Source organism: Pollachius pollachius (genome assembly GCF_949987615.1).
Source record: "Pollachius pollachius genome assembly, chromosome: 18".
In the NCBI taxonomy this organism is placed as follows: Eukaryota; Metazoa; Chordata; class Actinopteri; order Gadiformes; family Gadidae; genus Pollachius; species Pollachius pollachius.
In genome coordinates, this window is record NC_136951.1 from 19,845,623 (window position 1) to 19,863,901 (window position 18,279).

An 18,279-nucleotide genomic window follows, 5' to 3' on the forward strand; every position below is an offset into this window, starting at 1 on the left:
GTCAGATAGCAACCTATAGAAGTGAGACCAACCGCGTTTGAGCACCAAAGTCCGGTGAAGTGCGACAGAGATTCAGCCGCTATCAGCTCATCCCATTCACACCCTGTGCCCTTTGGAAGAAAAGACAACGGTCAAATGAGTCTGTTGCTCTGGTGCGCAAAATCTCACCTTTAATCGAAGTGAATTTGGCTTTGATATCTTCACTAAAATACAAATTTCTTTAGTTACGAGGCAAATTAAGTCACCTGTAGTTCAGCCTAAACGTTTTCACCGACACCTTTCGTGTCGGCGATTAAATTCCGTTGTCTCGGGTTCGGGGTGACAGGTGATTATTTGTGCAACCCCTTCCCCCCCTTCCCCCAACGGCGGGCGCTGGGGGCCCCGGCACGCGCGGCCCCAGAAGGGCCCCTCAGAGTCGCATGTGTCACCGGCCATCACGCTGCCGGGCCCCTTTGAACCCCTCCCCGCGCCGCTCCGTTAACGTCCGGGATTGGCACCCAGCAACCCCACCCCAACCCCAACCTTTACGACACACCACACACACTTCAGAGAACACAGCTGGACTAACACTTTACCCCCCCCCCCTTCTTCCGTACTCCAGTGGTTTTCATTAGAAATCCGTTATTGAAGGCAGCCCAGGAATTCCTAATGTACTCCCGACTCCTTCCTCTTCCCGTCCTCCTCGCTGCCTCGGCCGCTGGGGTGGCTTCAGCTGGGAGAGAGGAACCCCTTCCCCTCACCGTCCCTCTCGCTGCCTTCTCGCGGCCAAGGGTGAAAAGGGCCGTTAAAATTATTCACCGAAAGAACCGCTGAGGACTAATATATCAGGCCGCCTGCAGGATTGTCAGGACGGGCGGGGGGTCCGTTTTATCTGCGCTTTTTTTTTTCTTCAGCGATGTTTGAAGGGAGTTCTCGGAGCGGCGACATCAATACCCAAACATGGCCGGCCGTAAAAAACGCGCTCGCTTATAAATATCCTGTTTGAGTTCAACGTCAACAACTGAGAGTGAGAAAGCGAGCGGCGAAACGAGTGTGTGCGAGAAAACGGCAGAGTGAACGTTAATGCATCGGTCAGATGTACACACGGACACACACACCCACACACCCACACACACACTCACACACACAGTGAGGGGGAGGAGAGAGAGAGGGGAGAGGGTCTTCTGGGTCTCTGATTTGTGCTTTATTGCTCCGCTCACACTCTCTGGTCTTGACGGGTCCTGCTCTTTCTCACCAACACACGCTAATTGGATGAGGTCGGGTGGCTATAGGTGTGTGTGTGTGTGTGTGTGTGTGTGTGTGTGTGTGTGTGTGTGTGTGTGTGTGTGTGTGTGCGCGCATGCGTGCGTGCGTACGCGTGCATGTCACATCTAAGTCGGCGTGACTCACACATGTGCAGTCGGGCGTGTTACGGTCCGACTTCCAGCCTTAGCATCAAATGGGACAACCTAACCCAAGGGGTTGCACGGCACAAAGAATACTTTCTCCCTCTCCCCTTCCCTCTCTCTCCCTGGACATGAACACGGCAGACCCCTGCTCCACCAGAGCCCCTCAGAGGGAGAGCTGGAGGAGAGCCGTTAAACTGCTCAGCGAACACAGCGCCACTACGCCATATGGCAGGGTCTGGTTCACAGCCCGTTCATACTGTAGTGACAGTGAGGTCTGTTCATACTGTAGTGACAGTGAGACTGTTCATACTGTAGTGACAGTGAGACTGTTCATACTGTAGTGACAGTGAGGTCTGTTCATACTGTAGTGACAGTGAGGCTGTTCATACTCTAGTGACAGTGAAGCTGTTCATACTGTAGTGACAGTGAGGTCTGTTCATACTGTAGTGACAGTGAGGCTGTTCATACTGTAGTGACAGTGAGGCTGTTCATACTGTAGTGACAGTGAGGTCTGTTCATACTGTAGTGACAGTGAGGCTGTTCATATTGTAGTGACAGTGAGGTCTGTTCATACTGTAGTGACAGTGAAGCTGTTCATACTGTAGCGACAGTGAGGCTGTTCATACTGTAGCGACAGTGAAGCTGTTCATACTGTAGCGACAGTGAGGCTGTTCATACTGTAGTGACAGTGAGGTCTGTTCATACTGTAATGACAGTGAGGCTGTTCATACTGTAGTGACAGTGAGGCTGTTCATACTGTAATGACAGTGAGGTCTGTTCATACTGTAGTGACAGTGAGACTGTTCATACTGTAGTGACAGTGAAGCTGTTCATACTGTAGCGACAGTGAGGCTGTTCATACTGTAGTGACAGTGAAGCTGTTCATACTGTAGTGACAGTGAAGCTGTTCATACTGTAGTGACAGTGAGGCTGTTCATACTGTAGTGACAGTGAGGCTGTTCATACTATAATGACAGTGAAGCTGTTCATACTGTAGTGACAGTGAAGCCTGCCGTGGTCTCTTTGAAATGGAAATGCATGCGGACTATGAACTGCACTGCGTGCCCGATATGCGACCCTTTCGAAAGAATTCACTCTTTCTCCCACAAGGAAATCCTTAAAAGATACTGTTAACACTGCAATTAGCGGTCGCCCAACTTGTTAGAATTGTGTTGTTTTTCTTGAGTCGCGTGGTTGTCATGTATTGGTGGGATACTGGCCATGGCTACTTGCACGAATGCATGAGAACCATGAGACTCAATCAAAACTCCATTGAATCAAACCAAAGTGGAAATCAGCAAAGTGGCTTCAACTAAAGAATCTTGAAATGGAAAACGATTTTTTTTTTTATGTTCAAGGCTTGTAATCAATTGATTATATGTATATCATTATTAAAGCGATTACAAGACACGAACATCTTAACTTTAATGATAATCCTAAGAATAGAATAACTATTTGTCTTGTGTGGAAGGAGAAGTGATAGTTGCATCATTCCTGGGAGCGTGGGACTCACACATTGGGTTGTTGGGAGTCTTCCTGTCGATGTAGTCCAGGAACTCCTTCAGGAACGCCGTGTTGTTCTTCAGGGGCTTCAGGTCCTTGCAGTAGTCCCTGGTGGATGGAACGGAGGACATAAGCACATGCTGTGCAAAACTGTGCAAAGATTTGTAGCGCGACGTGCATAACAAAATGGTATTGTCCAGTTTTTTTTTAATTGTATTGGCACAAGGAGACGGGGTGCGATGCAGCGGGTGTATACTTTAGCTTGCTTTATATTAGGATTGTAGTTTATTTTGGACACAAAAATGTAATATCCTCTTACGTCGCATGCTTTGGACTTCGCAGACAACACATTTCAGATATGGGTCTGTAGACAAAATGTGGTGAAACCAAATACATAGAATCCTTCCTATGCAATAGACTGTTTGAATGCAAGAGTAAAAATGCAATTTACCTCGGTGCTATGAATGTTTGGCCGTGCTCTTCAAAGGCCAGAAGACTTTCAGTGACTGGTAAAAAAGAAATAACAACCAAAGAGAGCTAATTATCTTAGGGGATATTTCATCCCATCAGAGTGTAATCATTAGCAGACACAATCACTGTATGCAGATAAATACAAAACTGTTGCATTAGCCACACATGTTTTGTGTTTGACAGCAAAAGCAAAACAACAAAATGATTACAGAGCCAGGGACCTCGATAGGGTTTAGTTTCTAGTAAAGCCAATAAACAAATCCCAAGAGCCATTTCTCCGGTCTAAACAGTGACATCTGCTCACCTCAACACTGTGTGTACACTACTTTATATTCTAGTCTTGTTTCCTAATTTTAACGGGAAGACCTAATCCCTCCGAAAGTCGGACGTGTTTTGCTTTCCGGCTTGGTTTAACCTCCAACAGTTGAGCAAAGTGACCGGGACCACACCACTAGAATGCATTATTCTCCATTAAAACTATTGTTTTCTGGTGCTACAACGAACCCAGTGTAAAATCCTTAGTTAGATATCCGATTCCAAACTATGATGTGATATACCATTTGTAATGTTGCATGTCTCCACACATAAAACATGCGTTTGACCTTGTTCCAGGCTTCATAAATCACTTGAAAGCAGAGACAGAAACATAGGCCTCGAGCCACTACCAAATGTCATTATGAATTGTATGAACTTAATTTATCGTAGCGAATAATGTCATCAACCGATTTTGAATTGATGTGGAATAGATGGGTTAATAGGTGAGGCCTTTTCAGAGGAGATGTTTAAAGTAATTATTCATACTGCTGTGTTGCAGAGACGATATTCATGGACAACCGAACCCCTTGACCCTGCCTTTAAAAGCCTCTCAGGTTCTGTTTGTTCCCGGACAGCGCTGCCTGCTCCTGTAACAGGTGTGTCGAATCAACGCCTCATCAGCAGGTGACCGGGTAACCACATCAGCCAATCAGAGGTGATGCGTGCAACAGCATGTGTTGACCCTAGAGAGGGAGGCGTCGGTTGCAAACCGATTCACTAGTGGTGTTAGGGTTTGGTTGTCCAATGATGTCCGATTGTTCCATCATGTGAGCGAAAACCCCTATAATCACGAACATGACAGGACGCATGGACGGAGCTCATCAAAACATGCTGGGTAAGACCAAACACGTTTCACGCACAGAAGGAAGGCATGAGCAAAGGAGAGACTAAAAGGATACTTGCCACTTTTCCCTGTAGTGGAAAAAATCCCGGGCAAGGAGAAAGTGAGGGAAGGACAGAATGGACCCCGGGGAGATGGAGACGGAAGAAAGGAAGGGAAAGAGGGGGTAAAACCACAGGGGTCAAAGGTGACACAATATTTCATTCACAGAGCGAGTCCTGAATAGAAATATTGCATTCCTGGCAAAAGGTTGAATCGCTGTGTATATACGCGGGGACGCTGATGATTTAAACACAAAGGAGAAGGCTTTTAAATGTGGTAAGAAATTAGCATGTATTTGGACATTTTGACAGTCCAATGAATCGCGTTTTGCTTTAATGTCCAACGTTTGCACTTTAACGTTATAATCAGCATTCACTTAGCGGTACCTCAATGCTAGCCATGGACAGCCTGGTATAGAACCTCTTACGATGCGTTCTGTATATTTTTCAAAGCGTGTAGAACAACTACAGCAGTCTATCACGCAGCGGTGCGATCTCTCACGGCTACCCCTCATCATGGCTCAACAATAATTACCTCCATGTGAAAGCTCTTTTGATTTCTCCCGCTGTCCACCTGCTAATCCAGCTAAGGCATCTAGCAATGATGGATAGCGAGGAGCTAAGTGCACATACCCCCCCCCAAGTCCAAGTCTATGCATACCAGGCAATGCTACCCTGCACTCTGCCATAGCACATTATTACGGTACATGGATGTTGAAATGACAACAAGACAAAGTTTAAAGCATGCGAATGGGATGCTAGAAGTCATCTTGATGCGTGCAGATGACATGCTTGATTGGTTTTCCTCGGGAATGAAGGATACACCTCAGGTGACGTGTTTGGTTCCTGTCAGTTTAGTAATTTAATAATATTAGTTTTATTCTTCAGCTCGAAGTGATGTTTGCAACCCAAAGCTTAAGTACTCAGAAACACTCTCTCTGTGTACTGGTGAGACTAAATCCTTTTTTGTTTGCTTTGGACCACAGCTGATTGCCTCATGAGTCCGTCCCGATTTAACATTCTGTTCCTCTCTTCAGATCGTCTGTTCTCGATCCCGTTTTAGAAATGGTTTAAATGCTATGACCGATCAGAACTCGGGGTTAGGGCGTTTCAGTTCACTCCAAACAAAGATGGCGCAGTCTGCCGGATGAAAACAAAACAAAAACAATACCAGCGACTGAGGAAAGTGTCGCAATCAACAGTTTTTACTTGAAATAAACTGAATAGCTGGGTGAAAAGATGAGCAGAGATATGCCCAGAAGGCTCTTTGTCGGATTATAATATGTTTTTGCTTTGCTTCCAACCAGATTCGGCGGCGGAGCGAGTCACTCTGATGGCTGCGCACATAAATAAACGGCATTGCAGAACGGCAACGTGAAGAACAAGATGATCTCACGAGGCTCCACAGAGGTGATGAAGGTGAACAGAACCACGGAGGGACAAGGGGAGAAGCATAACGTGGAGACGAGGAGGAAGACGAGGGTGGGGGTTAGTCAGTGAGGAAGAAACCAGCGCCACTGACTCATGTTTCTACTGTGCTGACCCACAGCTTTCCCTTTTAATGGGTGCACCTTTAAGACACGCAAACATCCCCCCCCGCCTCTCCCAGTCCGCGCACACACATCTCCGCCCCATCCAGCTGTGGGGGTTTAATGCAATCGCATGCGAAGGGGTGGTGCGTCTGTTTGTGTGTGTACTGAGACACGAGTACGATTCACCATTATCAAACAACGACTATTAATCACATCCCACAACAAAGAAAGGCCGATGGTTAAGGAGAAAACACAGAGGAACGCACGTGTGCGTGATTCACTGTGAGCGGCCCCGAAAATTACACAAATGAGTCACAGGGAAAAAAACGTTCCCCCCCCCCCCGACGTTGTTGAGCCAAAACTTCCAGTTCATGTTGTCTGACATGATAGTGAGGGAACGGCCCCAGACGAGGAGAGGGCATGCAGAAGGTGAAGAACAGGAGGAGAGTACTTGCCCAAATTTGCTGCGGGGAGGGAGGGTCCAATACACCACAAAGGGTCGAGGAGAGGGGTCAAAGGTCAAAGGAGGACCAGGAGAAGAGGTCGGAGGAGCGAAGGCGGAGAGGGGGGTGAGGAAGGAGGGATGAGGAAGAGGATGGGGAAGAGACAGGAACAAGGCAGGAAAGAGGCTCAGATGGGTTACACAATATTATAATATTGTAATATATATCATAATAATAGTATATTGTTAATATTATAATATAACATATTCAAAGTGTCGTGGAACAGGAATCTTTCAGCCGACTAGGCTTCACTTTTATTTGTTGCTGTGAAGTAAGCAAACGTAGGAAAGACATCAAAAAGGTAGAGGAGCAGAGCATGTGGGAAAGGAGTGGGTTTCTGTGTTTCCCGGTGCGTGCAGGTGGGACGATAAGAGGACTTGTGGTGTATGTGGGGAGATCGGCGTCTTATTTAGGTCTAACCGTGGCCAGATGTGCACGGGACAGGTGCAGACAACAGATGGTGTGAATCAAAACACATCATTGTTGAGGATCCATTCTGTCGCCTCCATATGCTAACCCTGAGCTAACCGTTTGTCAAGGCAAGTGTATTTATATCGCATCATTTTAGCAACAAGTTGATTCCAAGTCTTAATTAAATGGTATATGGACTTCATTTATACACCGCACATCTAACCAGTGGCCTCTCTAAGAGCTTTACAATATTGCCTAACATTCACCCATTCATGCACACATTCACACACCGACGGCGGTCTCAGCCACGCAGGGCGACAGCCAGCTCGACGGGAGCAGTTAGGGTGAGGCGTCTCGCTCGGGGACACCTCGACACTCTAGGAACAAGAGGAGGAGCCGGGGATCGAACTAGCGACCTTCAGGTTACCAGCCAACCTTCTCTACCTTCAGAGCCATGGAGATAAAACTACCTATCGATCTATCTATCGATCTATCTATCGATCTATCTATCGATCTATCTAACGATCTATCGCTCATCCCAGAGGGTTGAACCTGTCGTGGTCATATCGGACCACAGTGAGACACCAGTGGCGTTCTCCCACAATACTATACTGGGCAGGCTCGATGCGGTTCCACTCGGTGCGGCGGCCAATCCCAGCAGGGTGGGGGTTTGTGTTGCCGTAACAACCAGGCGTTCCGCTTCAAGGTGTGTCTTCAACTGATTCCACGCGTCATCAACCTGAGCTGATGACACATCAACACTGACACTTTTATTGCCTATTTAGTTTAAAGTGTATGTAGCCTACTGTAAGTGCCACATGATGCCTTTTTAATTATGCTTGTACAGTCATAAGAAGGAATGAATATAACGCATCAAGCTGTCAAAAGGAAACCCACCACAGGGGCCCTTTGTCTTGATTTATGGCACTTTTACCTAAATCCACTGGATCACCTGACTGATGACAAGGAAACTTTATGCAACGACAGCAGAGACAGACACACACACACAGACAGACACTAGAGAGACAGACACGAGAGAGAGAGAGACAGACACGAGAGAGAGAGAGACAAAACAGACACGAGAGAGAGAGCGAGAGAGAGAGAGAGAGAGAGAGAGAGAGAGAGAGAGAGAGAGAGAGAGAGAGAGAGAGAGAGAGAGAGAGAGAGCAAGCCTTTGGAGAAGTGCCCCCCCCAGCAGCGAGGTAGCCGGTGGGTTGGAGGGGGGGTGAGGGCTGGGTGTAATGGAGAAGCCAGGGCCCCCCCCGGCCCGTGGACACTAATCTCTGGACGGGACCACAACTGAGGGAGCCGGTTGCCTTGGTGACACAAGAAGCGCGAACAGGAAGGGGGGGGTGTTTACGTGTGAGTGTGCTTGTCGTGTGTTTGTCTCTGCACGTAGTTCTCTTCTTTGTGTGTGTGTGTGTGTGTTTGTTTCCATCTGTGCATGTGTGCGCGTGTCTATCTCTATGTGTGTAAGTGTGTGTATTTTTCCGTTTGAGCATGTGCGACGCAAGTGTGTGAGTCCATGTGCGTGTGTGCGTGGAAACAGGCGGGCATGTATAGGCCACATAAGCCGAGGCGCAGTGAGAACCACGTAGGCTGCATGGAGACCGTTCAAGTCATTGTCCTGTTCCACATCTGCGTAAACAAGCAAGGAACATGAGCCCTGTGTGTGTGTGTGTGTGTGTGTGTGTGTGTGTGTGTGTGTGTGTGTGTGTGTGTGTGTGTGTGTGTGTGTGTGTGTGTGTGTAACACTTACATTTGGCCTGGGTGATGGTGTCGCCGATGTCCGCGCGGATGTAATGCATACTGTACCCCGGGAGCACCAGGGCAAGGCTGGGGGCGGACACACACACACACACACACACACGCAGAAACACAAACAAACACACACACACACACACACACACACACACACACACACACACACACACACACGCAGAAACACAAACAAACACACACACACACACACACGTAAATATAGACACGCAGAAGCACAAACACACGCACACACACACACGGGCACACACACACCAAAGCACACACAAACATGTATAAGCAAATACGCACAAGCACACACACACATATACACACAAACAGAGACACAAGCATTTACAAGCACGACCACAGACACACAAACACAAGCAAACCAAACAGTTTGTATTTTAACGTAATCGATAAGCCCTTCAATAAGCGTACTTCAGGCTAAATTCATACTCAAGCTTGTATCCACTCGTGTAAATAAACTTAAAATCACAACATTCCCACTGCGTCTCATAAGACATACAAAAGATGATTATGCCTCATTATAACCCGTATGACACATTTCTACCCTTTCACTTTGAGGGAAGCCACACAGCCCTTATCCACACTGCATAACCAAACCCTGAGAGCAGAGCAATACATCACAATAGAAAATGCCACCGCCCCTTTCAGCACGTCCCGCTGAACCGCTGCCTTATCGCAAGAACATGGCCGCCCCTCATAACATCAGGTCCAGTTGGCGCTAGGCTGAATCCCAGGGCGTTGTGCCTGGGGTTTGTCCCGCTGTTGTTGGAACCGGGGTCCAGCCCAGAGAAAGAGCTAAATGGTTTGGCTTTTACCAACAGGAAATGGTTTTTGTAACAAACTGGGGCCGGTTTTAAGTTAACTAAGATAAGCTTGTCCGCGTCCGTCATCCATGCTAAGATGCTAATCATCCATAGATAAGCATCGGCTCTCAGAGACCAACGCAGAGAGGGGGGGTGGGTTGTACCTGTAGTCGCTGCCTTTGACCGGCGCGTACGTGTATGATCTCAGGCCTCGGTCGATGTACCGCTGGAAGGAGCGGGGAACAGAAACGACCCAAGAGTAAAAGGCAAACTCTGAAAACTCATTTCTGACTTACAAACTCAATTCAATCCAATTTTATTTGTCCTTAATCACTGGTACAGTCTCAAAGAGTTAACAGGCCAAATATATATGAAACCCCCCTGACCCTAGCCCCCAAGAGGGCAAGAAAAAAACTCCCTTGATTATCAAGGAAGAAATCTCGGTGTTGCTAAAATGAGGACAGTGTGTTGGTGTACGTTGGTCAATGTTTCAGGGATGGAGAACCTCAGCCTGTTCCCGAGTAGCAGACGTACCTCATCCTGGGACTTCACCAGTGTGCGGATCATGTGGTTGCCCGTCTCGCCGTCAATCATCTTCTGCCTGATCTATTATAGACAAAGTAAACTAAAAAATATTAAAAACATTGCAATTGGCGTTCGCTCCAAAAGTGTCGGGAAGAGAGTATTGTGTGAACCCTGACCTCAACTTTGACCTCGTCCTCCAGCTCAGCGTCCAGGAAGTCCAACGTCACCGGTTCCTGGAACTTGGGGTTCTGAGAAGAACCCCAAGTTAGAGGAAACAGAAGAACACAGAAGAACACAGCGACCAATGAGCAGAGCCTTCTGTCAGATGATGAGACACATACTCCAAGTCGTCACTCCCAAAAGACAGACGTTTACAATGCCCGTACGGTCCGAAGCACTTGAAGACTTTAGATTTTGTATAGACTTTGTTTTTATTCATCTTTGGTAAAAGGAAAGACAATCTCATTCACACGGGGCCTCCGTCCTCGTCCAATGAAAGCAGAGCGTCAGCCTTGAGTGTTCTGGACGGCCGGTCCCTGAGCGCTGACTGCGGCGCGCCTCGTTTATTGTCCTCCGTGGGACGGCGGTGGAGCAAGCAGAGCTATCATCATCTCTGGAGGTCAACGCAAAACATACGGCGATGCGGGGTCACACACGCAGACACACGTACGCACGCACACAACCAATCACACATAGACACACACACACATACAAGCACATACATAAAAATACAAAGCACACACATAGACACACAAACATGGACACCCAGGGGCACGCACACACACAAACAAATACACAAAGCCACAGATAGACACACACAAACACACACACAAACATGGGTACACAAGGACACACACACACACGCATACACGCACACGCGTTCCTAGAAAGCGGACATGAAAGGAGACAAACATGCTCCGACGTGATGAAGTCAACGTCTGATGTGTCGGCTGGCGGCATGATTGACAGGCTGCCTCCGAGGCCTCCTCTACCCTCCGAGGCCTCCTCTACCCTCCGAGGCCTCCTCTACCCTCAGAGGCCTCCTCTACCCTCAGAGGTCTCCTCTACCCTCCAAGGCTGCCTCTATCCTCCTCTATCCTCCGAGGCTTTCTCTATCCTCCTCTATCCTCCGAGGCCGCCTCTAACCTCCCGAGCGCGCCTGGGGAAAGCGTATCTCCGGTCTTTACGTCATCTTTGATCCAAGCGGTCCACTTGAGAAACACAATACCTCCCTGCCGCCGCTGCCGGGATGCCTCGGGGACATCTGGCCCAGAGATTATTGGCAGACGGTGAAAGCGTGTTCCCCGAAAAGAGAAAGAAAGAAACCTTGTTTGGCTGCGCTTGATCGTATGCGACGCTGGAGCGCCGGGGAGCGGTTTGAAGCCACCACGCGCTGACAGGAATACGGGTCGCCTGATGGAAGAGACACACGGAGCGACACAGCCCAGCGGCCAGAGGCCCGAGCCGGCACGCCAACCGCCGAGTCGCGTCTTTTTTAAGTTTTGGCTTTTACTACGCTACAAAAATAAGAGCGTGAGGCATTTGTCGCATTCGTCAGCGACAGGACCGCGACAAGAAGGGTAGAGGGAAGAGGAGTCGATGGCCAGCCCTCGAACCGCTAACTTTCATGTTTAGTTCTTTCTTTATACTACGCTCAAAATAAGAGCGTGATTTTTTTTCTCGTATGTGTCACCAGCAGTACCCGCGACAAGAAAGAGGGAGGAGGGAAGAGTGTGGGGCCGAAAAACCCACTGCTCCCAAGTTCCATGTGTAGTTCTTCTTTATACTACGCTGCCTCACAGTGCAGATTAGATTACCAAACGAGGCAAAGGTCCCCCAGGGCCCTAGAGGCGGCCCCTGCTGGGTCTGGTTCTGGTGTTGGGGTTAGGCTGGGAGTGCTCTGGCGTACCTTGGGCTGGAGGTTGGGGTGGAGCAGGACGTAGCCGTTGGGGTCGATGGCAAAGTAGTAGCCGTTGGGTCCAAACTATTGAAGAAAAGGTGGAGAGAGAGAGAGAGAGAGAGAGAGAGAGAGAGAGGTGGAGAGAGAGAGAGAGAGGAAGAGGTGGAGAGAGAGAGAGAGAGAGAGGGAGAGAGAGAGAGGAAGAGGTGGAGAGAGAGAGAGAGAAAGAGAGAGAGAGGAATAGGTGGAGAGAGAGAGAGAGAGAGAAAGAGAGAGAGAGGTGGAGAGAGAGAGGAAGAGGTGGAGAGAGAGAGAGAGAAAGAGAGAGAGAGGTGGAGAGAAAGAGAGAGAGAGAGAGAGGAAGAGGTGGAGAGAGAGAGAGAAAGAGAGAGAGGGGAAGAGGTGGAGAGAGAGAGAGAGGTGGAGGGAGAGAGAGAGAGGAAGAGGTAGAGAGAGAGAGAGAGAGAGGGAGAGAGAGAGAGGAAGAGGTGGAGAGAGAGAGAGAGGAAGAGGTGGAGAGAGAGAGAGAAAGAGAGAGAGAGGAAGAGGTGGAGAGAGAGAGAGAGAGAGAGGTGGAGAGAGAGAGAGAGGAAGAGGTGGAGAGAGAGAGAGAGAAAGAGAGAGAGAGAGAGGTGGAGAGAAAGAGAGAGGAAGAGGTGGAGAGAGAGAGAGAGAGAAAGAGAGAGAGGGGAAGAGGTGGAGAGAGAGAGAGAGGTGGAGAGAGAGAGAGAGAGGAAGAGGTGGAGAGAGAGAGAGAGAGGAAGAGGTGGAGAGAGAGAGAGAGAGAGAGAGGAAGAGGTGGGGAGAGAGAGAAAGAGAGAGAGAGAGAGGAAGAGGTGGAGAGAGAGAGAGAGAGAGAGAGAGAGAGAGAGAGAGAGAGAGACAGAGAGAGGAAGAGATGGAGAGAGAGAGAGAGGAAGAGAGGGGGAGGGATTGAGAGAGACAGAGACGAAGAGACAATTACCTGACAGTCCAGTAATGCAATGTGTGTTCAGCCGGCACGGAGACACTTAAAAGGCGCCTTCAACAAAAAAAAAAAAAAAATTGTTAAACATCGTCAGCTCGTGCCCATTTTATTCCCATTAGTCACGAATTCAACCAACGACGCTAAAGAATGTTGGCGTGAATACCGTGAGTTTCTGAACCCTAACCTAACCCTCAGAGAGTCCCCTTCATCCTGTACCCGGAGAGCACTGGCAGCGCCCCTACCCCGTTAGCTGGGTCCCCCTCCGCCAGCGGGGACCTGTGCGGCCCCCACTGGCTCCGCGCGCGGGACCGCTCTGTTTTGTCACCGATCCCCGGATCGGATGGCAGGCCTTCCCCTGTTTAGCTTAGCGCTCGTTAGCCGCGCGGAAACAACGCTGGGACACGGTGCTCAGAGCCGATGTCACGCTGTCTGAGAGCCAGCACTGTGGGGGGGGGGAGTCTGGTTTTGGGTTGGGTTAGGTTAGGGCATGGTGTATTGTGTATTGTGTGGTGTTGTGTTGCGTGGTGGTGTGGTTCTGTGGTGTTTCGTTGTTGTGTGGTGTTGTTGTGAGGTGTTGTGGTGTTGTGTGTGTGACGTGGTGGGGTGTTGTGGTGAGGCGTTGTTTTGTTGTGTTGCGCGTGGTGTGTTGTGTGGTGACGTGAGGTGTGGTGTTGTGTGATTTGTGTTGCCCGGTGCGCTGCGTTGGGCGCAGCGTGCGCTCTTGTGCGTCGCCTCACGGTGAATCGCGGCGTCAGCCTCTTGATGTCCTCCAGGGAGACGTCGACGGCCATCACGCCCAGGATCAGCTGGCTCTGGGGCTTCTGGGAGAGGGAAGGAGAGCGGAAACCAGGTCAACGAGGAGACGCAGAGAGAGGACCAACATCCGACCACAGAGAGGGGAAGGCTGTCGGGGTGTGTGTGTGTGACTCCAGGGGGGTGGGGCCGTGATGGGTGTGTGGTTGTGTGACTTGGGGGGCCATACTGGGTGTCGGTGACTCCCCGGGGGTGCCCACGGTATGTGTGAGCGTGCACACTGCACCCCTGTTGTTCTGGCCCGTGACTCAGGGCCATCTGGGCACCTTTGAAAACACGTTCAAAGCAGACCGTCGCGGGTTTGGACGGGGTTCAGTGTGGAACCGGACAATGTCAAGAGACGAAAATGAAAACAAAACCCTGACGCACCGACGTGATTCACTGGCGAGCCATCCCGCGTTTGAGGGCCGCGGTTTGAGGGGCCACACTCAAACCTACACCCCCACCTCCTCAATGTGAAAGCCGCCAAGGTAAGCACCCGTCCGAAGTCCCACACACACACACACACACACACACACACACACACACACACACACACACACACACACACACACAACAGACTCCCTCGCCCCCCTCCCCGCTCAAGCTGCACATGGTCTTGAACCACTTAGCTACCGGAATCGCATTGTCTCTGTGATCTGCAGCCTTGATCTCGTCTCTTTTTTCGTTTCGAGTTTGGATCTTTGTGACATGTCCTTCCACCCCCACCCCCACCCCCCTCCACACACACACACACACACACACACACACACACACACACACACACACACACACACACACACACACACACACACACACACACACACACACACACACACACACACTCCTTGGCCTCCCAAGCACACAGTTCCACTAGCAGGAAGGGGGGCGGGGCTTCCTGGTGGCGGGGGCGTGTGGGCGGGGCCAGAGGGACCACAGGGCACCAACAAACGGCACGCCGAAAAAACAAAACGTTTAAAATACAGGAAGAACCACAAGAAAGAGTGAGGGGTGAGCGGGGGTCCGAGGGGGGGGGGGATTAAAGGGGAGGATGAGACCCTCATTGAGTCTATTCCCCAGTCAATTCTTTCATTCTTTCCCGGTCTGGTAAACATTATTGAACGTTACTTCAAAACCCTGAAGCCGGGACCGTCCCGCGAGGGGGTTCACGGTGTCAGCCGTCTCCGTGCCACCCCCGAGTTATTTGTCCCATGTCAGCCCCCCCCCCCGAGCCCCACACCCTATACCACCATTGCTTGGAAGTTAAAGTAACATCGGATATCTTTATTTAATAATAATAGGGTCGCTTTGATGGTGAAATAAGCGGGCACACACACACACACACACACACAAGCAGGCACGCACACACACAGACACACGCGCACACACACACACACACACACACACACACACCCCGTGGGCTAGTTGGGCACGCTAGGAACACGAACATGTGCAATCCATCCCCGTCGTTGCCTTCCGTTAAGTTGCCTCCGACGTCCCCTGCCCGAGATGTTGTGCTTACAAATGGGCTTAGGCCACATTGGAACCAGGCGGCTCGCTGAGCCCTTAACGGGACCTGTGTGTGAGACGGAGGGGCAGCAGAGGACTGCAGAGAGTTGCGGTAACAACTCAATTCAAAGAAATTTAATCTCCCGTTAGGAGCTCCACATGTGGAGGAGCAGCAGCAGGGTGTGTGCCCAACAGAACACACAACCAACAAACACCTCACCTTCACGCTTCTCTCTTTGTCCGCCCGGGTGTTGGTCTTGTTGAAGACGGGCAGGGTGCCGGTGATGACCAGGCCCAGTTCCTGGTGGGACAGGGGTGGGTTGGGGTGGGGGGGGGGGGATGGAGGAGAGAGACACACACACAACTCATCACACGCTCGGCGGGAGAACTTCCAACGAAGACCCCGGAACCTCTGGCCGGCCTCCGCAGGGCGCTGAAGCGGCCCTGGAGGAAGCGTCCAGCTTGGCTTGTCATTTTACTGCTGTGTCTCCCTGTCTGACTGCCTGGGAGTGTGCGTGTGTGTGTGTGTGTGTGTGTGTGTGTGTGTGTGTGTGTGTGTGTGTCAGTCTGCGAGAGGGAGAGTGTGTAAAAGTCATAAAGATGGCATCTGGTTTTGTACTCTCTGCGATGATTGATGACACAATAGATACCGAAACATCTGCGAAAGTACGGAGCAGTGTGCATCTTCCCCCTGAACCCCCCCTCCCCCCCCCCACACACACACACACACACACACACAAACACCCGAGTTGTCACAGGGGACAACTGACTACCTGCCTACCTACAGAAGGTTCTAGGACAACATGGCCGTCTTAGGCCGGAAGAACGCAAGGACGGGTCGCAAGCAATTTACGTAAACTCACTGTTCCCATGCAGGACTAGGAATAACTAGTGTGTTGTCTCATTGTTTATCTTACTATAACCACCAACACCACAAACACCACCACTACTGCTACTACTACTAGATTTGGTCGAAGATAGAGTTTACCATATGGCACGCGAAAGATTAATAGTTGCAAATTAAAAAGATTGCTTAGACGGTGTAATTTTCTAGCATCGATTGAGGTTCTTCAAAAATGACAACCGAGAAAGAGGATGTTAACACTTGAAATAATAACCGATGGAAATCAAACACTAAACCTTTGGATAACGCCTCAGAGTAAACGCTGCCTGGCATTAGATTACACGTGGGTGCAAGGAGGCCAATCAAAGGATCACTCAGTTATCTCTAAGATCACAGACCATGAATCACTTCTACATGACATGTTCACATGATCACTGTTGTGGTTAGCTTTGTGTCCAAGTGCCAACTTGGTGATGGTTGCCAACGGATCAATCTCAGCGCAACAGATAAAATCTCTGACAACAAACACTGGCACTCACAAGCCGACACAGATTTCGAAGGCTTGCCCAATAACCAAACCGACGATATGAAATATGTCAATGTTGTCATTTTTGGGGAATGTGTTTTCGGGGAACTGAAAAAAAAGGCAGTGTTTGGCAGTTTAGCCCGGTTGTTTCGACATGCCCACACTTTGGTCAGAAAGGCATACATTTTGTAGAGCACATGTTTTTCGGGCCTGCTTGCATACAAAATACAACCCAAACATTTTCTTGTAAATATGTCTGCAGCTATGCGGATCAAAGTTGATCTTGTATTGCTCAACAAAAACCAAGCAAAGGACGGCCTGATATGAACCTGTGACATTTATACGAGCACCTGAGAGTGCATGAGTACACACATAGTGCATAAAGGTTTAAAGGGGCTTCATGTCATTTGACTTAAACAATTTGGAACTCCCAGACTTTCACTCTGCGGGCAGATTTCTATTATAATTGAACAGGGGTGATTCTGGAGGAAAGGGAAGGGGGAGACGTCTAGGATAAAGACAGCAACGTCTGTTCATTATAACGGGCATTGTGCCCACTCACGCCACTCCACTTGTCAGTTTATAGATAATGTTTATTTATCATTATAACTTCATTCAGCTTACGATTATCAGGTGCTTGCTTTCCAGTGCTCAACGCGTGAACCTCGGCAGGCTGCAGTTCACTTACCGGCCAAAAGGGTCAGTATTGAGAGGGTATTTCAGATTTTTTACACAAAGTCCATTTAATGCATATCTTGGTCAGGTCATTCAACACACCAGGGCATCCAGGTAGACGTTGGTCCACTGCACTTGCTTAGACTTTTGGCCGGCCTTGACCATGGGCCGTCCCAGAACATCCAGGTACTCCTGTGCAACAAGGAGGGGGAGAAGGAGAGTGGTCAGGGAACACTGTTGCACGCACATCCACCATCTGAACACCAGAGGGCAACATGGAATTTATATCATTTTTTTAAGGAGAGGGCCAAAGTTAAATAGTGCATTGTGCAACTTTTTTTTTTGGGGGGGGGGGGAACAAAAGAACAGGTACTTCACTTTGCAAAAACAATTTTTAAGTGCATTCGTTTTACCTGAGTGTTGATTCTGATGGCACCTATCGATGGAATCTCGTAGTAGTAGCCTGGGACAAACAATCGATCACATTCAAATATAAATTAGACAAAATAAAACTGAATAATGAAAAAAGGTCTCGTATCTGTTTTAAAATGGCTTGATATGTCACTGATTGACTGAGATCTTTATTGTCTACTGTTGTGGAAATTCATCTTTGGCCCCACAAACATTCACACAGAAGAGACTGCACAGCACATACAACATACAAGAGCTTCAATATGAGTGGACTAAGTAGAAAGCAAGTGTGTTGCAAAGCCCTGTGGTACCTCTGTTGTCGCAGGCCATTGACTGGATTGGTCCCTTGTCGTAGTTGTGCTGCCCGACTGAGAATGTGAAGATGCGCACCTTTGAGGCAAAGGACAGAGAGTCAACACGTGGATGGGATTATTTCTTTCTTTATACGAAAAGGAAGAGCCGACAGCGTCTTGCAGTTAGTGATGAAGGATGCTAACGTTTGACCATAAGTGTGTGTGAGAGCGAGTGTGTGTG

At 49.3% G+C, this 18,279-nt stretch overlaps 1 protein-coding gene across 1 annotated transcript in view; it reads right to left on the reverse strand.

Annotated features, from left to right (window-relative positions):
* The window catches only part of LOC307089617 (voltage-dependent calcium channel subunit alpha-2/delta-1-like), an 82,772-nt gene that overhangs the window by 16,847 nt on the left and 47,646 nt on the right, over window positions 1-18,279 (reverse strand). The window contains exons 13-24 of the mRNA XM_079755971.1: window positions 18,057-18,135; window positions 17,748-17,797; window positions 17,437-17,526; window positions 15,510-15,590; window positions 13,726-13,809; window positions 12,031-12,105; window positions 10,298-10,369; window positions 10,131-10,202; window positions 9,761-9,822; window positions 8,765-8,841; window positions 3,343-3,397; window positions 2,902-2,999 (exon numbers count right to left, since the gene is read on the reverse strand). Of these exons, the coding sequence (XP_079612097.1) occupies window positions 2,902-2,999; window positions 3,343-3,397; window positions 8,765-8,841; window positions 9,761-9,822; window positions 10,131-10,202; window positions 10,298-10,369; window positions 12,031-12,105; window positions 13,726-13,809; window positions 15,510-15,590; window positions 17,437-17,526; window positions 17,748-17,797; window positions 18,057-18,135 (895 nt within the window). The remainder of the gene's footprint in view (window positions 1-2,901; window positions 3,000-3,342; window positions 3,398-8,764; window positions 8,842-9,760; window positions 9,823-10,130; window positions 10,203-10,297; window positions 10,370-12,030; window positions 12,106-13,725; window positions 13,810-15,509; window positions 15,591-17,436; window positions 17,527-17,747; window positions 17,798-18,056; window positions 18,136-18,279) is intronic.